The sequence below is a fragment of the Euprymna scolopes genome, chromosome 6 (assembly GCF_053919585.1).
Source record: "Euprymna scolopes isolate OS-2025 chromosome 6, ASM5391958v1, whole genome shotgun sequence".
Classification (NCBI taxonomy): domain Eukaryota; kingdom Metazoa; phylum Mollusca; class Cephalopoda; order Sepiida; family Sepiolidae; genus Euprymna; species Euprymna scolopes.
The window spans coordinates 120,331,072-120,354,261 of record NC_136487.1 but is presented as its reverse complement, the minus strand read 5'-3'; the positions used below and the strand labels follow the sequence as shown (position 1 = coordinate 120,354,261).

The 23,190-nt window shown below is 30.6% G+C and overlaps 1 protein-coding gene across 1 annotated transcript in view; it reads right to left on the bottom strand.

The window, feature by feature from the left end:
* Positions 1–468: 468 nt before the first annotated feature.
* LOC145277917 (ATP-binding cassette sub-family G member 4-like) overlaps positions 469–23,190 on the bottom strand; it is a 73,450-nt gene continuing 50,728 nt past the window's right edge. The window contains exons 7-13 of the mRNA XM_080129975.1: positions 14,353–14,660; positions 11,971–12,066; positions 9,383–9,551; positions 8,509–8,609; positions 5,998–6,153; positions 2,413–2,531; positions 469–1,082 (exon numbers count right to left, since the gene is read on the bottom strand). Of these exons, the coding sequence (XP_079986101.1) occupies positions 860–1,082; positions 2,413–2,531; positions 5,998–6,153; positions 8,509–8,609; positions 9,383–9,551; positions 11,971–12,066; positions 14,353–14,660 (1,172 nt within the window). The 3' untranslated portion in view covers positions 469–859. The remainder of the gene's footprint in view (positions 1,083–2,412; positions 2,532–5,997; positions 6,154–8,508; positions 8,610–9,382; positions 9,552–11,970; positions 12,067–14,352; positions 14,661–23,190) is intronic.

The window sequence follows — 23,190 nt, the reverse complement described above, 5'->3', positions numbered from 1 at the left end:
ACCTGTAAAAACATTGAAGTAATACCATTTAAAGTGATTATAAACCTAGTAAGGTTCACATTAAGTGGTAGATAAGTTACATTAATTTCAAATTATTCAAGTATGGAACAGCCAAAAATCAGCTATAATGTAAGTTTCATAACATGTTATCACCAAGTAAATTGATTTTACAGTCTTTTACAAGGCTCACTTAAATTTAAAATAAAAAATAATAAAAAAAACAAAAAAAAAAACAAACAAACCGAATCTCGATAAATAAAAAAATCTTATAATACAGCATGCCAAAGTTCAAAACTGGAAATTTGTTGCGATTTGGATACTCCAGGAGGTACAAAAATAATATGAGAGCCATGAACATGTAGCATTTAAAAATTAAAATAAAATGTATTTCAGATAATCCAAACACTAACTTTAAACCCAACCCATATTTTTTTTTTTTTTTTTTTCCAAACATGGTCAACAATTCAATTTACTCCCAACCCAAAACTTTTTAAAAAGTGAATTTACAAGGTTATTTAGAAGACATTTCTTCATATCTCATATACACACATCAGTATACATTTTGACAGTCTCATACGGCATATACGTACAACGTATCTATACACATGTATATAATATACACAAGTCTTCATTTTCTTTTCTTTTTTTTTTTTAAATAAAGAAAAATAATCAAATCCATTTCTAATTCCTTTGCGTCACTTTTCATTTCTTTATTAATTCCGTTTCCTTCAGAGATAAGTCTTCAGAGTTTATAGTTTTCTTTTTCAAAGAAATTTGATATTTTCTCTACAGGACTCGAAAGATTGTTTATAATCAGCGCTGAGAGGACCAAGTGGGTTTCTTGAAGAAGGAGATAGTCTCACCGTTGTGACTTTACTCTCCATCGCAATACGAAGTAACATCCAATGCGGATAATAACAAAGAAGATACAGAGCACAATGAAGTCCACATAAAACTTAGCATGTTCAACATCCAACTGCTCCAAAACATCAGCAGCCTTACTGATAAGGCAGACATTCTTACAGTCCAAGGCTCCACGATCAAAACCATAAATTGCTTGGAGGACTCCTTCAAAGGAGTATCTACAAAAAAAAATAAAATAAAAATAAGTAAAATAAAAAATTCAAAATAAAAAATAAGTCAGCATTCAACTAATATGAGATTAGTATGATCTAGAATCGTTACTAGAAAAGCGAGAAATTTGTCAGAGTGATTAATTTTTACAAAGAAAAACTTAAGCTTTTCAAAGACAATTATGATACATTCATAGCTGCTTAAAATGTTTTCTGTGCACATCAGTTTTTCTATTTATGTATTAAGGTATAAATCTTTGTAAAATAATTTTTCAGACTTTGGGAGAATATAAAAGTCAAAACCTAAAAATGTTTCAAGTTAAAAATGTTTACTTTTGTTAAAGTGTTATATATTTTTTATAAATATTTACCAATTGATTTTTTTTTTTAGGGAAAATTTTAACATTTTTCTTTTTATGTTTGACTTTTTAAATATTCCTAAGTTTGAGAAATTTTGTTATTAAAATAAAAAAATAAAAAATAAAAAAATGCTAGTTCAAAATAATCAGTTACATCATGTCGACATAATGGTTGCTCAAATATCACATGTGCAGAGAATCAGAAGAGATTTGTCTACATAAATAGTAAATCTGCAAATCAAAATAAAATTAAAAAATGACCTCATTTCTTGCTTTTCTAGTGATGACCCCTCCCCTTCCTGAATCGTTAAAAATTATTCCTTTCTATTATTCAACTATATTTGTTGGATAAATATCAACCTTTACACGATTTGTCTACAAAGTTTTAATCATGAATGTTCATTTTATTGCCCTTCAACATGCAGGGACATTTTGATGATAGTTTCATCAGTAGGTGATGTGATCCTGATTAGTCTTCATTCACCAAACTATAAACCTAACCTCTCCAGTTTTACTTCTGTCATCTAAAAGATGTCTATCAAAAATATCTAGACCCGTCTTGAATGGAAGACCGTCATCACAACTCAAAATCAGGATAGTGGCAAGAGAAAAGTATCAACAATTGGCAATTTTGCACGTCATATAAATATGCTTATTGAATGATGATAAAAAGCAAAACTGTTGAATATTCATAACCGAAACTTCGTAGACAAGTCAGACAGATTGAAGTTTACCAAATATAGTTGGATTTAATAAAACGTTGCAGATTTTATCAACAATTTGAGGTGTCATTTCAACAAGTTTATGTTAAAAAACTTGTAAGAAAATGTTGGAAATGTTAAAATTTAAGTTAGCATACAAAACATGGAAAACCAAGGTTTCTATTAAAATTACATTAAAATCAACTTTTCAATATTTCGTCATTTTTTTTTAGAAGTAATCCTTTACAATATTATATTGATCAAAATTAATACACGTACCTAATGTAGGAGACGTAAGAAAGCCACTGTAGGTAAGGAGGAATAGTGTCAAAATTAACGAAGAATCCACTGAAGAGCAAGATAGGAATTGAGATAACAGGACCCAAAAACACAGCCACCTGAAAAGAAAAAGAAAACATTACATATGCATATTATTATAATGGAGATATGTCTGCAACCAAAACTATGTCACTCCCCAAACAAAAGCAAGTGGCTTCTTTACTTCATCTGGGGATTTTTTCTAAGCCTAAAAAGCAGACACTTTCCATCTACTATAAATAGTGTGGTGCAGACCGTTCTTGAGTATGGCATCCAAACAAATCTATCTTTAAAAAGATATTTTACACCTGGAATATGTTCGATGACTCAACAGTATTTTTTATGCTTACTCAAACAGCTTCACAAGATTAAATCTGATATGACTTTAACAATGAACACTGAGGGGATATAATTCTAGCATACATCACCAGGAATGTAAATCCATCTTGAGTTTTACACCCAAACACCTAATTGTGGGCACCTGTAGATTTAGGGTTGGAGGTGTTTTGGCTTAGCCCGATTCAGCATCAAATTAGCACTTCGTCATTTAGATTTTTAAAATTAATTCATTAGATTTTTTTTTCTTGGAAGACATTCAGTCATCAAGGAGATTATTTCCATTTTTTTTTTTTTTTTTTTTTTTTTTTTTTAAAGAAAAACAAATATTTTACAAGTTTTTAATCCTTAAAAAATTAAATAATTTTTGCAAATACATTTTTTTCCTAAAAATCAGCTAAAGTGATATATTTTTATATTGTTTTTCTTAAAATTAAGAAAAAAGTTATAAAAAATCTTTATAAAAATGTGACAATGATGACGTTGAATTATCCCTCCGCCGAATCAGCCACACCGAAATGTCCCATTCCTGTAGATTTACCATAGTCATTTTTGTCTTGGAAAAAAAACAAAAAAAAACTGTCCATATTTCTGCTTTCTGAAGCAACATATTCGAGAAAGTTGTGATGATGCCTACCATATTCAGGTTTAAAGTCACTTTGGACAAACAGTCAAATGGTATATAGATATGCAATATCTGTCTTTACATGGCTTGCTGTACCTTTTTGCTTATAAATCATAATTCCACTTCAGTATTTTATAACTCATTTTAGATGCAACAAAATTGTCTACTGAACAAATGGTATAGCTATTTAACATACCATGTTTTTGTTTTTTTAAATTAACTGCAGGTTAATCAATTTCAAATTTTTGTATTTTATTAAATATTCAAATTGCATGGATAAATCTTAAAGGAAAGCAATTTAAAAAAAAAAAAAAAAAAAAAAAAATGACCATTAAGTACATTTAAAAATTAATGACATGTCAAACATACCAAAATGTTACCATATATATGTATATAAAAAGAGTAGTAAATTTCTATTTTACAGAAATTTTAATATTTTATTTGATTAATGTTTAAGCAAAAAAATTATAAATTATTAGAAATGACTAAAAACCGTTTTCTCGTGCACATATAGCTTATAACAAATCCGAGTCAAATCTTTCGTCTGAAAAAAGGTTTTTAAATGAAAACACCTATTTGAATTACCTTTCTTATCTTTGAGGTTATTCAAGTTTGGCTTGCCTTGTCATATTCAGGAATTTGAACAGAATCTGGGACTAAACTCTTAAATCTACAGAGAGATTATTCTTATTCTGTCAGCTATGATCAGGTAGATGTCTTATATAATTCTTAGTATCTGTGACCCAATCCATAAAATGCAAAGTAATAACCAATTTTAAGTGACATCCTTCTGGAGGTTGAAAATTCAATTCTCAGTACAGGTGATACTAAGAATATAATTACTTAATACTTTTTACCTGGTCATGATCAACAAAACGAGAGCAATCTAAAAATGTAAATTAAATAAAAAGGTTTCCATTTTAAATTCCATTCAGATTCATAAATTTGACAAGGTGAACTTGAAGGTCAGGGGGTTACATCAGCAAAAATGTAAGAATAACAAAGATGAGAACAATAATCTAAATAATCATTCCTCACCAATAATTCAAAAGTGTGTGTGCACATTTATTTTAACTAAATATATATAGCTCTAAAAGTGAAATTGTCTGTGTGCGTACATTTCCCTACCAAATTATTGTCAATTTTTAGTCTACAGACTCGAGATTTTACATAAGCAGTATTAAGATTTTGGAACAGATTTTTAATCAGTTTTTAGCCAGAAATTTGGCTGTCAAGGAGTCAAAGTTCAACAATTTGACCTTTGAAAACTACCAAACTCCTCTGCCAATTTTGGCAATAAACATTTGAGATTTTAGATGTAGCTTATCTGTCATGAGTCAAACTTTAAAAAATTATATACATACACACCCACACTAGCATTTCAGCTTGGCGTTGCCCGAGTGTTTGGATGTGTATGTTGAGCAAAAAAAAAAAAAAAAAAAAAAAAAAAAAAAAAAAAAAAGTGGTAGTAGGAAGGCAGGCTTGAACCCGTACCGCAAAGGAGGAAAAGAAACGTTTATGCTGTTACGACCACCGCCAAACAGGAAGCAACATTTTTTTAAATTATGGCTAGACAATGTAAAGGAGAGGATAACTTTAAAAAATATCGGCGAAAAAAGTGACCCCCCCCCCTGTAGAAAAGGGCCTAGTTGAAGGGGAAGATATTAATGTTTTTAGCCAATTTTTCGATATGTCGTATGAAAGGTCGAACTTTAAAACTATACTGATCTTGGTAAAATTTGTCGCCTCTATTGAAAGTTTAAGGCAGACATGCAAACAGACATACATACATTTATATATTGGTAACTAAAAATTTTCGATCCAAACTGATGAAAAAGCTTGCCCTATCTCTGAATACCCTTTATGTAAAATTTCAAATATTTAGACCAGAAATTGTCTGAGTAATTTGGAAGAGACTGCAGAGGTCAAATTTTTTTTTTTTTTTTTTTTTTTTTTAACTTTGACTCCTATTATGACCCCTTAAAATTTATTGTTTTGGGTTCAAATCAAGTTATTAAGTTAGATCCATGTCCAAGGAACCTATATCTAAAATTTCAAGTGTGTAGACCCAAAATTGTCGGAGGAGTTTGGTAGAGTTCTCAAAGGTCAAATCGTTGAACTTTGACCTCTTAATTGCCAAATTTCTGGCCAAAAACCGATCACATCGATTTTCCCAAATCTCGGTACCCTGTATATCAAATTTCGAGCCCGTAGACTAAAAATTGACAGAATTATTGCGTAGGGAAATGTACAGACACGTTCACTTATAAAGTTATGAACAGCACATAGGGCCCCAGCAAAGCTGGGCTGAACTGCTAGTATATATTAAAATAACTATGTAAACAATATAGAAATTCAGGAAGGCAATGATTAAAACCAGTTTTCAGTTAAGATATCAATTTAAAAAAAAAAAAAAAAAAAAAAAAAAAAAATCACCAACAGACCTACTTAGTCAAGCGGCTCATAGATTCAGAGAAAATAAAACAAGGGTTAGAAACAATCTATATTGACAGATTCTTTACAAGTTAAAACAGCACAAGTAGAAATGAATATTGCAAAATGTAATATATATTTTGAGCACTTACCTGGAGAGATGTTGCAGCTCCAATAAGCAAACCAAGAGACTGAGCAACCAAAGAAGTTTGCGTAGCCAATGTTAAGAACATGACAAAACGTACAAAATCACAGGGTTGAGAAGTCATCCAATAGACTATGCTACCATAGACAAGAGGAAAGATTATCTGTTTATTAAAAAAAAAAAAAAAAAAAAAAAAAAATTTAGTATAATTCACATTTTATAAGTTACAAATTCCATTCCAAATATGTTGCATGAGTTTTAATTTACAGATTCATCTTTTTGGAGAGAAACTTGTAAAATAAAACAAAGTATTCAATTAGATGTTACCGTTATTTATATAATGCTTTCACATCTCAATCGAAAACATTTGCCATTTCTAGTAACACCGAATGGCTAAACAGCTGACATGTATAGTGTCATATGTGAATGCAAAAGACATGCTTAAGTTATGGGCAAACTTTGTAGCATAAAAGGTAATTTCCTGAATGTCGATTATAATTGCAATTGACCTGTAAACCAATTTTGAGATTAGCATAAAAAATATTTACCATGTCTAGCTGCACTGACGAGCTGTGCATGAAATTTGTCATACAATATCTCCCTTATAAGATCTAAATTGTTTCAAATAAGCTCAATAAAGTTAGGTTTCTAGTTTTAGAACATATACTGAAAACATTCAGAGTATATATTTTGACTTTCTGTTCTTAATCACCTTTTTCATTTGCTTAGGAATATTGTATCTGTTTTTAAATTGATATTAGAACTTTGAAGAGCAGCCAAATAAAATATTTTTCATCATGAGCAATGCAGTAGTGAAATGTGCATAAGATGGTTAAAAAAAAAAGCAGTCATCAAAATAAACAAAATTTTGGAGATTTTCCTTTGGTCATTGCAATGCAATAAATTTATAATATATATATATATATATATTATACATACACACACACACGTTATTTTCGAAGGGGTGGAGAAACTGACATTTTAGAAAAACCTTATAAACTTGTATTATGAAAATAAAACTTGTTTATTAAATGGTTATATATTTTGATATAAAATCTTTAATCGAGTTGAAATGTAGACAATTTTTGGTGCATTTTTCCCTGTATCTATTAGTTACTGAACATTCTAGGTCATGTAGCATCAATCTATTCTACAATATGTTATAAAGCTCGGAAAAACAGTTTTAGAAAGTTAAGTAAATATTTAAAATCATTTCATCTTCAGAATTGTATGAATAGATTAATAAGTTTCGAGGTGAGCTTAATTATAGTAGAATAAAGATTAAAACCAATTCTGTTCTTTAATTTTACATTCCACCTAATTCAATCTTCAAGTAATTGAGCCAAACTTTTAAGCTAATAAATTTAGTTTTATTAATGTAAATGTTCAGTTTTAGTATCACCAGGAAAAAAAAAAAAAACATGAAGACCAGTGACTTCACTTATTCATCAGTAAAAATTCAGATTTCTTCTGTGAAGAAAGGAAATGAAACCCATTTGGAAATTTGTGGACAAACGTTTTAAGGTTAAATTATCTGTAAAATTCTTTTTCAGTTCTTGTCCAGACCCCCCCCCCCCATATATTAGGAAAAAAAAAAAAATTATGATATATGTACCCATGACAAGACAAAAATCTTTATTCCAATTTTGTTGGTCTCACAATACTAATCGTTCAGGATTCACCCTCCCATCACCTCCAAATTACACTGATTTCATTTTTCCTTTTAACATTGTTCGATTAATCCTAGGGGAGGAATGCAAATGTAGTTGTTAATTTCTCAAACATAACTTATATAATTATCAAAAGAAATCAGTATTAAAAGTCACTCCTAACAAAAGAAACATCCTGCCATTAAATTTTCAAGCTTAAAAATCATTCTCAATTGTTAAAGCAATGATTTTATTAAAAAAAAAAAAATAAAAATAAAAAAAAATTGCTAAATTAGTCTTGAATTAAAACAAAAAACAGTTCTGATATTTAAAGTGGCAAATTTGTTGATATTTTTTAACATTTTGGTGATTTTTTTTTTTTTTTTTTTTTAACTCTTTGTTAGATACAAGGAAAACAGAATAGTTTCAGACCCCTTTAAATTTGTGCTATACTGGAGCAGAACAATTACTGAAGAAAACCCGAATAGCGCAGGGCAAAAAAAAAAAAAAAAGTCAATAATTACAACTAAAAAGGTAGCAAAGTTCTTAAATTTTCTTTATTTAAGGCATTTTAAAATCGTTGAAAAACAAAGATATGGCAGGAGGTTAAATCATAGGTTGTAATGAAAAGATTAAGATTTCCTATAATAATGTATTAAGCCACATTTAATAACTCAATTGGACCACAAATTCCTATTAATTACAAAGATTACATGCGTTGACTAACTCTTCAAGTTTTTGGCTAAAGATATTCAAGTGATTTTTATCCTCAGGATAATAAAAGTAATAGAATTCTGCCAATTTAGCAGTTTAAATACGATTTTCAATCTAGCAATTAAATTTTCACTAAATAAATTTTTAAAACTTACCTGAAAAGGCATATCAGCAAAGGTCTTTGCAAGGTAATAAGCTTTCAGACTGTACCAATAATTCAAATGTTCTCTCACAAATACTGACAGTTCCATGGGGACTAAAAAGAAAAGACAAGTCAAAACAAAAATTAAATTTATTCATTTAGAAATTAACATTTAAAAATGTATTAAAAGTGCATTTTAATGGGGGGGAAAAAAAAAAAAAAAAAAAAAAAAAGGAAAAAAGATAGTATGATGGACATGATAATAAAACCCATCAACACACTGGCTTAGTGTAAATATCAAAGTATTAGATTCAATATTGCTGATTGACAGGATTTTTCTTCTCTCTCAAGGTTTTCAGGATAATCTTAACACCTTGATATCACACAAGTGATTATTATTCAGCCTATTTAAACAGATTTCATCATGATATTTGGTTTACCCTCAGTTTCACAAGCTAGCATATGTTAAAAAAAACAAAAACAAAAAAAAAAACACTTTCAAACATATTTCTGGCCAGGTATTTATCCTTTCTCTCAAATTCATCTTTATCACAGGTTTTCTTTGGCATCTAACTGTTCCACAGACTAATCCAAGAAGCACATCTCCCTACACCTTTCAGATTTAATCTTCCCGAGGTCATCAGATTTAAGCCCATCTTAGAAGACTTACATCACACATCATTTCTTCCCATGAAACACATTCTCAACCCTCACCTGCCAAGTTTCACTTCCATACATCACAGTACGCACACATGCCCAATAGACTCTTCCGTACCAAGCAGCGGTAATGCTCTGCAGAAATGGCAGAAATTCCACTCTTTACCCTTGCAATCGTACCCGCACCAGCTACCCCTGGGAATTTCTTCTAAGCATTTGTATCAACTTACATGTGAGAATTGTTGGCATGAGAGCAGTGAACATGAGGAAGAGCATACAAAAGAAGAGGCAGCTGGTATTGTTGAAAACCTTGCTGGCTTCATTGCCGATGCCAAGGTAGAGGAGACCAATTAAGATTCCAACAGATAAGTGAGCAATCAAACGAAGTCGCGTCAAAGTCTGCAAATATAAAGTTAAATTAGATTTAAAAAAGGAATTAAAATAGCAAAGATAAACAGTGATATTTCAGCTTGGCTTAAATAGAAAATTTACAAGATATAAACCAATATACAAGCTAAAAGTAGTAGAATTAGCTATTACGAAGGTCATTCCAAAAGTAAAGCCTCCTATTTTTCTTTAGCTCAGAAAGTTGTAAAGCTACGAAGAGAGAAGTGGTACCATTAAAACGAACAAGCTTTAGTGCCCCAGAATTTATTTTCTATATAGTAACCACCATTCCAGGAATTCACCGATGCATCTGTGCTTCTGACACACATCTATGACTGATTGCTTTCTTAGAGTCTGACACCAACATGTGCAAAAAAAAAAAAAAAAAAAAAAAAAAAAAAAAAAAAAAAAGAAACTTTCAGGTCATGAACGCATAAATTCATTCATAATACAAATAGCAATGTGCTAACAGCTAATCTGCTAACTGTATTATCACAGGATTCACTAATCCTGTGACAGGGGCTTCATTTCTAGAGCAATAGCTCTTGACATATCCAAGGCTTTTGATAGGGTATGGCATAAGTCTACTTCAAGATTTCCAGCTATTCCATAGCTGGAAATCTTGTTAAATAGACTTATGCCATACCCTATACCAAATGTTCTCAATTATTAAACCTTTTCTATTCGATAGGTTTATAAGAGTAGTCATTGATGGGCAGAAATCAGAATCTTATAGTATCAATGCTGGCATCCTTCAGAGTTCGATCCTGGGCCCAACTCTTCTTGATCTTCAATGATCTCAAATCACATTCTTAGATCATTTGTAGATATTTATGCAGACAACACCACAATCTTTGGCAACACTTCAAAGGCTGACAATATTTCTGTGCAATGGGGAAAAGGTGGCTGGCTAATTTTAATGCAAGTAAAACCAAGCTTCTCTTTTCATCATAATCACTGACCTCCATCTCAATTGAAATGTATGGCTCTCAGCTTAGGATAGCACTGTCTTGACAAGCTTCTGGAATTTATCTTCACTCCTGATCTGAAATGGAACACCGACATCAAATCTGTTGCCAAGATTGCTGGAAAAATGGTTGGATTACTCTACTGCTCCAGTAGGTATATCACTGCCGATGCAATCCTCTATCTGTATAAGAGCCAGGTACATCCTAGGATGGAGTACTGTTGCCATATCTGGGCAGGAACTGCTTGGAGTGCCCTATCTTGCCTCAGAGGGCAAAATCGATAGTAGATGATGCCCTTCTTTCCTGCAACCTCTCTCCCCCTACAAAGACGTTGCAAGCCTGTCTTTGTTATATCATTTTCATGGCAAGTGCTCATCTGAGCTCCAATTTCACAAATTAATCTTGATTATCTACAACTACTATCAACAATTTCCCCCCCACTATCTGTGCCTAAACTTAAACGCCGATTCCATAAAGAAAGCTTTCCTAAAACTGCCTGCCTGTGAAACACTGTTCCACTGGTCTACTTCCCTACCGATTACATGGTAGCCTTCAAATCCAAGGTAACCAAGTTCTTGTTGAGCAGTTCCCTTAAAATAGCTAAATTCTACCCAATCTACACCATTAACAATTACTATATTACCACCTTGTATTCATTAACTCTTATCCTCGAGTAGTCTTTGGGCCATGACTAGTGGTGACTCCCTTGTCTAAAACAAATACCCTCTGATCATTTGGGCAGAATAAATTAGAAGGCATTACATTTGGAATGCCCCGCATAGTTAGATTACAATCTTGCTTAGAATTCAATACAGAATCTTAGTTTCTGTTAGATATTAGAAATACTTTTTTGGCATTGCCTGGGAGTCTTAATTTTTGCTTCACTTGTTAACTGCTTTTTGACAACTAAATTTAATTATTGCAGTTTCATTTGATCATTTAATTAAATCAAATGGTTATAAACTAATAGTTTTGTTATGGTTTTTATCTATAAAATGATTTCAAATAGCTTCCAATCTTTGTTTAAATGGGGGTTTGCCAAAAATTTTAAAGCTAGAAATAACTTAAGACAGAATTCCAAATTCCTTTCAAAAAGGAACAAAGTAACTAGTTTCTGCTTTTTCAATGATTAAGAGTTAAATGTCCGATTCAAAGAAATCAAAATGCAAAGTCAATTTAATTTCATATTTAATCCGTTTTAGGATTAAAATTTTCACATTACAGTATACATATTAAATAAAAATGATTTAATGTTTAATTATCAAATTATCAAACACTAGAAATCCACATCCATTAAGTTGTTTGATAATTTTATTAATATAAATAGGATGGATTACAAATTACTTCAATTACTAGTGTAATTTAATACCAAGAGTAAAAAGTAAAGCATTAAAAAATCACATTTTAAATCATGAAAAACAAAGTTAGTTAAAGAAATAGTATAAATGTGATAAAATACTCACAGTATCTCTCATGATGGTGATGAAAGTTCGAATGAATAAAACCCGGAATTGTGTAAAGCAGCTAGTCGCAAACGTATGACATTCGTAATCATTATCCTAAACAAATAAAAAAAAATAAAAAAATATATAAAAAAATGCTAAAATTGTCAATCTAGTTAATAAAAAATAAGTTTGAAAGAAAGTTGAAAGTAAAAAAAATTAACATTAAGTGGCAAGAAAAAATAAGAGAAAGAAATAAAATAGAGGCAAAATAGGGGCAATTTATTTAGGAAACTTACATTCAACAAAAACTTGAAAATTGACTCACATGAAGCAATCGACTAAAAAAAAAACACTGAAGTTATGAGACTAGGTTTTAAATAAGAACAATTTAACTGTTTAGTGTTCTTTCAACATAAAAGTGTATTACAATAAAGGTAAGATGGAATCTGTAGTAAAATTTAAAAAAAAAAAAGTGACATAGCAAGAAGACTGGTTGGTCTCTTTGGTTCAAGGTTAACATTCAGTTATTCTGGCTGATATAAACCGAGTTTAAGATGCATCTTTTAGAACTTTGAAATCTGCAGATTTTAAACTGAACCCTTTAATATAAGGGGTAGGTTATTCTTGTTTCATTAGCTGTAACAGTAGAAGTATTAATTAGAATTCTTTATTACCTGAAGTAAGAATTGAACCCTCAACCTCCAGAAGATTGGAATTTAGAACCGATTATTAACCAACATTATAACCAGTTATGCCACAGTAATACATGGACAATTCTAGTATTAATTTTGGGAGCTTTAAACCCAATCTTATCTAGATATGTATTACAATATATAATTGTCTATCATATGAAAATGTCCTTGGACAAACATTTAGATTGTGATATCTTGTGTTTTTACATGGCTGGTTGAACTTTGCTATTTTTGCCAATAAATTTGGATATATATAATTTTTAATTATTTTATATCCATGCACATTTTGTTTTCAAGCTATATATGGTTGCATAACTAATAGTAGTTATCATTGACCATCAAATCCAACACCTTGGTTGACTTTAACAGTTGTAGAAATGAGAAAAATATTTAAAGCATAATTTTGGAAGAATGTTCAATTTCAAAGAGAAGGATCTTTAGATATAAATAAAGAAATAAAAACAAATAGTTAGATGGTCAGAAACTAGAACAAAAACTATGAATAAGTAACTATTTGACTAATCTTTATATTGGAGAAAAAAAAGCATGGGAATTACAAGCATCTGCTCAAAATACTGTAGATATATAATCAGATCAATAGAAGAGTTAGATCTTCCAGAAACAGTAATTAGGAGGTTAACAAAATTAATCTATCATGTTTCAAGAGTTCAAATATTAACTTTAATTGCTGTACAATCATTTCACTGGTTTTTAAGGGTCAGTTAATTCTTTTAAAACTTGGCAAATTATGTTTGTAGTTCAATTCACAGTACGGGCCTGATCGAAAAGGAGTTATCCATTGTATAACTTGATAATGATGCTCCTATTTAAATGTTAACTTCATATCATACCACCTTTACTAAGATTATATACTAATTTTTTCTAAAATGATCTTACACAAATTTAAGTTCCAAGAATTCAAACCATTTGTAAATAATGATGGATTAATTTTGTATACTTTCTATTTACTCTCATGATTTTTTTAGGTGGCAAACTTCAAAATAAAGCAGAAAAATATAAAATATGTGGCTTATTTCAGAGATTAATTTGTGGCATTTACAATTTAAATACAAATTCGGGTATATGGTTTGTGTGGATATAGCATAATCTAAAGGCCCAATTTGCAAACTAAACATTAAATTAGACTATTGCGATATGAACATGTTGAATGTTGTCTCTTAAGTGATATATTGTGTCTGGTTTATCAGTGTGGACTTGGGAATTTACATATCTCCAAGTAAAATAATTTAATGGGTTAAATTGCACGAACGAGGCAGCCAGTTGACAGGTTCATTTTGCAAAATTATTTGTTCAAAATGATTTTATAACTAAAATTCACAATTTGCAAACACAGCTCAGGTGTCAGTCTCTTCATGATGCCAAGTTGAACTTAAAATAACTAATAGTTGCCAAAGCTTCAATTAAAGAAAATAGAATTGTAAATTTAAAGTTCAGCACTAATATATATATATATATATATAAAAATAAATGACAATCTTGTATTTAAATAGACTTCTAATTATTGATTCCTGTATTGTTTTTAATTCTATAAGGGTTTAGCTTGAAATTCTATACAAGTTTTTAAGTTTATAAAAGGTTCAGCTGAAAACCTTGGATATTACATGTCAAAACATTGACAAGAACCAAAACTAATTGTAGTTTGAATAAACAAATAATAAAATAAAAGTAAATTAATTAAATTACATACGTCTGGTTTGGTGACAATAACTGGAGATGTGGCTGATCTAAGAGCATCTTGTTGTCCGAGGTGTCCATTAGTAAAGCCGTTACACATTAACCTTTTCTTTTCCTCCAATTCTTGATTCCAATCGTAATCATTTTGGTGATTACCATTCATCATCGCTTCCTTTTCGCTTCTCATCAAGGCTGCTTTCTCCTGATCATTAACAACAACCTCAGGAGATGGTAGCGGAGGTACACAACGCCCATTTTTCACAGCAAGAATCAATTGATTCACCTTTTCAACACCATATTCACCGACTGCCACTTCCATAGCTGTAAAAGAGAGGAACAAAAACAAATTAACTGAGATGTTAGAACTATAACAGAAAAGTGGGGGAGAAAGACAATGTCTTACAATCACATTAAAATATTTCATTTTTATTTCCTTGCAAAAGTTGGTATAAAAAAAATATGGAGAGGGCGGGGATCACCTTAATGAAGCTGGAAATCCCTCAGCTAAGCAAAACTTTAGCTCTCAAATGGTGTGTAATATATAACCATTAAAAATTTACATAATACTGGCGTGTGTTTATAATCCACCATAATAAAGACCATTACATATTTGTATATAAATATAAATCCATCCAGTTACAAAAGTTAGCAATAAAAAAAAAAATTTAGACTAAACCATTTCAAGTGTTTAGAAAAAGGGAGAAATCTAGTAAAGCTCTCTTCCTCATTTGTCTAAAATGCAAAAAGAAATGTCACAATTGACATAATGACCAGTTTTTTTTTTCTATACAAATTGAGGAATGACTTTTCCTTGATTAAACTTTCAGTCTAAGAAATTTTCCTTATCAAAATTCAATTTTAATTACTCTATGACCTAAAAGGTCAAAATTCATCTAGTCTGTTTAGAAAGTTGCCAAAAGCTATCAGTCACTCAAGATATCAACTAATTATATTCTTTCTTGATAATAACCATTCACCCCACCCCATTACACTACTTTTTGTATCAATTACGTTTTAATTACATTATGAAGTGGTGTAATTATTTCATCCATTGCACAACTACAAGCAAGCAAGACCCAAAGTTTTAAGAGTTAGTTGTACCTACAGTTTTGTATTTTTAACCTAATTATTGAGAAACTAGGACTGATTTTGCTAAGGTAATGTCTTAATATCTATAATATTAACTATAAATAGCTTCCAATAAATAATCTTATACTGAAATCAAGTTTACAATTTTGCATCAAAGACATGAACAAATTAAATAGTTAAAAAATCTCAACTAATTTATGGAAACAGTCTTGAACCTGAATAGTTTACTACTGGTGAAAAATTGCTTATTATAAAATTAATACTAAGTGATTGAGTAGTAGTATTAGGACTTTTGATGCAGAGTGAAAGCTCTTATGCCTTCCTCTATTTCTGACCAACATAAAATTAAATATTGGTCAGAACTAAATATGAAAATAGACCCAATTGTTTTAATCTATTTTTTTTTAAACAGACAATCACTGATAAAACAAGCTATTAAAGCTTGTCGCAGCAATCATTAAAAATCTGACAATAGGGAAATACTGTGAAAATTTCAGTGCTTGCTACATCAATATGCATACTTCAATGCTAATATTCCTTTTAAAATTAGCGAGTGTCAGTTTCAATGCAATTAAGAAATAAACTTTTGTAAAAATTGTCAACTAAAACAAATTGTAATTAATTTTAAAAAATTAGTCTTACTGCAAAAAAATGTTAACTAAGTATTCTTCAATTCAAAATAAATGTCACTTTGAGATATTTAAAATTTCATTGTTTTAGTAGACTAACAATATTTTGGAAAACTTCATTATTTACATCTGTGAAAGATGTAAATGTATGTGCAGGTACAAGGTAGCTGAGCGTATTATATGGCCAAGATATTTTTAACCTTAGATTATATCAACTGCTAAAATTGAAAATATGTTACCAAATTTACTATTTTACCAAATAAATTTTTTAAGATAAATTTCTGCTTGTATATTTTTAATGAAACATACACAGCCAAAACAATAGATGAACTTTTTAATTAAATTTGTATGAAAACACTCCACTCTCCACACAAAGGACACTCGCACTAAACCATTGTGAAGTAGGTAAGATAAAAACAAACATAAGCTTATAGTAAAAGATCAGTTGTTGGAAAAAATCCAAAAGTACAAAATTGATTTGGCTAAGAAGTTGAATTCTTAAGTCCCTACAGACATGTAAATTAACTAAAGAGTGCCATAAAAATAGAAACAATAAGAGTAAATTCGTAACTTCACAAGTCCCATAATTAAAATGGCAAAGCATGCAACTATACATGAATTAAATGCCAAGAATTTTAAAATTCTGATGTTTTTCTTAGACACAAATTTGTAATTCTTATTTTGCAATGTGAGAATATAATTTAAATGTTTAAAGATAGTTATAGAAAAACACCTGTATATATTTTAACCAAAGTCTAAATTGGAAGTTTTTATAAGAATCAATTTTTTACTGAATTGATTGGTGTCAGAAAATACGTTTCTGAATGAATCAAACAGGGATGAACTTCTGCAAAGATGAGATTAAAATGGAGGAACAGATGGAGTCACAGCTGGTATAAAGTAAAAAAATATCTGATAAACATTAACATTTGTCATTAGAATCTTAACTGAAATTCAATAAAATTAAAGAAAAAATTGTTTATTACACAAAATAAAATACTTAATATACAGTTTATGATTATTAGTGAGGAAACAGTTCCAATACCTCCTTCTCGATTTAGATATAGTTATGATTTTTTCCTAAATTCCCAATAGGATTACAGAATCCAATTCTTTTAAAATCTTTAGCTAAAGAGTTGCGTTTTAAAAAAATTTTTTATTTTATTTATTTTCATTTTCAGATTATCTTAAAAACCTATGTAATATGCTAGGCACAGGGGAGAGGGGTGGAGAGTTGAAAAACCACTTTTTAATGAATGAAAATCTATCAAAATCCATTATTCTTGAGTAACTTTTTCCAGAAAGAAAAGCCTGAATTTTATCACAGGAAAAGCAAAATATAAGACTTATTTTTAATAGAATTGGAAAAAATTCATTTAACACCATTTTTGTCTCGATGGATAACATTTAAAAGGTTTTTGAATCAATGCTTTTTTTTATGTCTGAATAAGATTTAGGATGATTTGTTGTAAGAATATGCGAAAATATAACATAAGTACCTGAATTTCAAATAAATTCCATCACTATAGATTTTGCATGGCAAAATTAAAAAATTTAATGAGTTTGGGGAAAAAACTATGATAGCTTTTACATGAATAAATGAAGTCATTTAGTCCTGTAAATTTAGTATTTTTAACATGTTTTGACAATTAAGTGAAGAATCAACTTTATAAAGAATTCTTTTTTTCATAAGTGATACATATTTATTGCCCACATAACCCCCGAAGTAATAGAATGATGAAGCTGGTCAGTACCAGATGGGTGACCATTTTGGGAATGTTAGGTGCCATATGTGTTGGAGACAACTTCTGCATGCTTGGTTATCTTGACCTTGTCTTGCCATCAAGAGCAAGCGTTTCCTGGATGAGAGAGTGCAGTAAATGCAAGTCCTCCACACTTTAAATCAAGCACAAGTCACAATTAAAAGGAAAAGGGGCAGATAACTAAATACAAACAACTGTTGTTAGGCCTTTATGGTCTACCATATGTGAGGAAATATCACGTAACGACAAACTGCAGAAAGAAATCATATTTTTAGCAAAATGCAGTTATTTAATCAAGTTTTTATTTTTAGTATTGATTCTTCAAAGCATTTCCTATTTAATGGTATACTAGCAGGACCTGTGGAAATTTCACAGGGGACTCATTCATATGTAATATATTGATGTTGGCATTCTATAGATGTTCAGTGTAAATGGAGATGCTTGATATTGTAGCTTTTCTGTTAAAACTGCAAAAGTATTTATCTAAGCTAGCATGACCGCCCAGTAAAATCCAGTCGTAAAGTATGCTTAAATCTTATATCTTAATTCTTGTAGATTTTGTATATATTATTATAGTTAATGTTATAGCGATTTTTATGTTATAAAGTTGCGATTTCAAAAATAAAAATATATCCATATGACTTGGTGCATTAGCTTGAATCAAAACCCGAAATAAAAAAACATATATATATATATATATATATATATATATATATAACTTGAGTTCCCTTAGCCATAATCGAAACCAAAAATGTATGAAGAATTCTTGATAAAATTATTTTTGACAAGAGATAGAACATAATTAAATGACCCGGATGTAAGCACGACACACAAAAGAATACACACGCTACACTAATATGTATAGATTAGCAATATTAGGTTCACTAAAAGAAAAATTTTTTTTTTTAAAGATTTAAGTGTTTTTCATAAAAATATATTTTTTCTTGCTAATCTGAAGAATAGTTAACATTCAATGAATTTCACACTTCAAAACAATGGATGAAAAAAAAAAAAAAAAATTTAAATTTTCAATTTTAAAGTCTGATACATGCACAATTTATTATTTTTTGTTGGTTCTATCTACATTTCTCACCCTCCCCACAATACAATATATTTTGTTCAGTTTTGGCTGATTTTAAGCATATTTGTAACCAGTTCATTCTTCACTTAATAATTTGGTGAAAATGTTGTATTGATTAGATAATTACTTGATTTTTTTGATAGACTTTTTAAAGAGAGACTCGGTAAAAAAATACTTCCTCTTTCTGTTTTGGCTTTTGCAAAAGTAAAATAAACTGGAGGGGATCTTTAGATTTTAGTTTCACTGTTAGTTTAAAATCAATGAATATTTATCATTAGTCCTAGCAATGGAAAATAATTTCCAAATAATTTAACAATGCTAATACAGGGTGACCAAAAAAATAAAACAAAACAAAAGCTAAATGGAGGCCATCTAGAACATATATGCTGTAGAACAAAGAAAAAGAAGGCCAAAGACCCTAGTGTTTTGATGTGATGTTTTGAATATAATAAACTAGTTATGACCAAAGTTTCATTCGGACAAAACACTAAGAAACTTGGCCTAATTAGAGTTGGGGGCTCTTTTTTTTTTGGGGGGGGGTCACCCTGTATACTCCTTCCAGTTACACTTTTTTTTTTTTTTTTTTTTACTAGCTTTAGAAAATGGTATCATAACCAATGAACATATAGAAGAGGGAGGAGGTAATGCCTGGGAGAATGGCCTTTTAACAGAAAAGATACTAATCTCCTTCCATCTGAATTTACCATTGAAACAGGATTAGTCTGAAATACTTAACCGACTCAAACATTAAATGTTTGAGTAATTTTGGATTCAGACAGATACCGAGTCTCCTTTAGTAAATATATTATGCTCTTCCAAATGTAATTGTGCATTCTGGTTTTATTATACTACTAGCAGGGAGAGGTTACCTTGATCAAATGTTTCACGTTCCCATATTTTTATTGTCATTGAAATTAGCCATTTTTCAATCAAATCAATTGATTGCCTGCTTTGGTTGGGAACCTATTGCGATGCACCGGGAGGAAGCTTCAAATATTTCACAATATATTGTAGTCTAAATTGCACTGTAGAGAACCCACTTGATTTTATAAAAAATTTTTTTATACATATGCCTTGAATTTAAGTTTAAAATGCAAAAGTCAAGTATCATGCTTCAATTGTGCTCTAAAACATTCATTTCGAATGCGCCTGTTATATCAAAAAACTTATTGGGTCACTGGTGATAAAACTTCTCAAATGTACTTTGTGATGGCAGACTAAGGCATTAAATTTGGTCAGAATCGCCTGTTCCTTTCATCGGATTATTTCAATTAGTGATACTTAACCACATTCCAGTTCAAAACCTATCTAAGAACACTTCCAGGCACATAAAGTACCTTTATGTGAAATTTCATAAAAACCGGCTCAGCCATTTTCAAATTCATAGGGAACAGATTCACACATACAAAGTTCCTTTTATATAATAGAAGAGATAAAGTATTATACTGCATATACATTACTACAGAGTGACCCCCAAAAAACGGGCCCAACTCTAATTCGGCCCCGTTTCTTAGTGTTTTGTCCGAATGAAATGAAACTTTGGTCATAACTAGTTTATTATATTCAAAACATCACATCAAAACACTAGGGTCTTTGACCTTTTTTTTCTCCGTTCTACAGCATATGTTCTAGATATACTTTGTTTTTTTTTTTTGGTCCACCCTGTATAAAGTTGGTGCAAAAACCATATTGTTTTCTCACATCTTACTTTTATATATTTCTGAATTAATCCATTGATAAAGCCATGTTATTTGTTATCGTTCAATATCTTTTTTTTCGGGCTTTTCAACAGAATGGACAAAATTCAAATCTACATGATTTTCTTGTTTCAGTTCAAACTAAGCCAAAAAGCTGCCGAGAGAGGTTGTGATATCAATGATGCATTTGGCCCAGGAACCAAAAACAAGCATGTAACAAAATGGTGGTTCAAGAAATTTTGCGATGGTGAAGAGAGCCTTGAAGATAAAGACGGTCGCGTTCGACTGACTGCAGCTGATAACGAATATTTTAAAGCCTTAATTGAAGCGGATTCTTGCAAAACCCGAGAAACAGTTGTTTGCCATTTAAAGCAAATGGTGAAGTGAAGTAAAAAAAAAAGTTAGTTATGGTGACTGTTTGGTGGTCTTCGGCCGGTCTCATCCATCACGACTTCCTGAATCCGAGCAAAACGATTGCGGCGGAGAATTACTGCCAACAAATTAATGAAAAATGCACTAGAAGCTCCAACATATGTGCCCAAAATTGGTCAATATGAAGGGACCAATTCTCCATGACAACGCTCGCTCGCATGTTGCTCAACTGATCCTTCAGAAGCTGAAGGAATGACTATGAGATTGCCTCATCTGCCATATTCACCGGACCTCTCGCCCACCGATTATCACTTTTTCAAGCATCTCAACTTCCTGCGCGAAAAATGCTTCCAAAGCCAAGATGATGCCGAATTGGCCTTCAATGAAGGAGTTGGGTGGAAAATGACCTAAGGTTTCTTGTTCAATCATGGGAAAAAAGGTCTTCTCACTAGTTTGGTCTCATTTTGTTGCCTTGAAAGAATTCAAAATTGATCTAGTAAGCATGATTTCTTCTGTTCACTTCGATCTCTTGTTCATCCTTGTAAGACAATCAGAGCAAGACGAGTTCTTGCTACTACAAGTGCAGTACCTTCCTTCATGTACGTAATATTAGATGGAATTTCCAGTTGTGTTCCAAGAACATCCCATCTATGGAACATGTTACTATGGGATTACTTCTTTACAGACTACAACATGACCATCTTCAAATTCAAGGTCAACAAATATTTGTCAATCTCATAAGTAATCAAATTGCAGACATTTCATTCTTTATTTTCAATCCTATCATAATATTCATCATGCAACTGATGATCTATCCATCCCATTAAATCTTCGAGTAGCTTTTAGCCTTGATGAATGGGAATGGAGACAAAATTATAGTCAATATGATCATCTGCAAACAAAATGAACATTCAAATGAACGTGATTAGTGAAAAAAAAAAAAAAAAAAAAAAAACTTGTATAAAAATGTAAGAGAAAAAAAATACATTTACTTTGCTCCTCATTTATGAGTAGAACTTTAAAAACAGTTGGCAATTAGCAAAGATTATAGCTCTACATTAAATAATTGCACACTTTACAGTATATGCAATCCATATAGCACAACAAACGAAATAGACATTTTATTTACCTATTTGTACATGTATACATAAATTTTGAAATGCATGTCTGACAGAATTTGCATTCATAATAATCATCCAGTATGTCTGATTTATATGCCTTTTAGAAATAACTTCCCAATTAACTTATCTCTCCCCAGATTTTTATTCCTTTTTCTCAAGCACATCCTGATCAATTTCTCCCAGGTTTTCCTTGGATTTTCCCTGCCAACTGATTGCTACCATAACTATCATACATCTAACCAAAACATGCTCATCCGTTCTTTCAATGTGATTAAATGAACAAAGGTTCCTGTTCTGCACATATTCCTATACCATTGATGTTTAATCATCCAGAGGTAATCAAATCTATACCTTTCCTTTAGGCTCACATTCCACATTCATTGTCATTTCTCTATGCAGCACACTTAAATCCTCACCAGCAAAGTTTCACTTTCATACATCACATTGTTAAGGTTGGTTGACAACAATAATGCTCTACTGGTTAGTCATAAAAATTCTTTCAACTTACTCATCCACTTCTAACTCTTGCATCAATTATAAAACTAAATGTTGAATGGCAAGATAAAAATTGTAGAATAATGCAATAATTATGTCCTTGACCAAAATATCAAGCCGAGCACTAAAAACATAATCTGGTAATCCCAACATTGATAGTTTATGTAGAACTATTTGAAAAGTTAACATTAGTTTATCTTATCCCGAGGCAAAGCATGAGTTTTTTTTTCTCAAGCCAAAGACAGCTTATTAAAGATTAGTGAATAATTAACTTCTGGATTAGATTGTTTGATTCACCCAACCACAAAACAAAAGTAAATTGATAATTTATAAGTATACTTGGGAGTTTTTCCAAGAAGAAAAACTCTGAAAAGGTCAAAGAAAAAGATATGGTGTCAAATAGTTTGATTCATCAACTTTGAAGCTTTTCTAGGCAAGATTTTTTAAAAATGCAATGTCCACCTTCATAAAGTTAGGTATGTCTATATTTGTGTGTACAGGATTCATTCATAAACTAATAAACCAATCATTATGAATTTTGCAACAACTAATAGACATAAGGGTAGCTAATGTGGACTATATTTTATTTAAGGAGGGGGGGGCA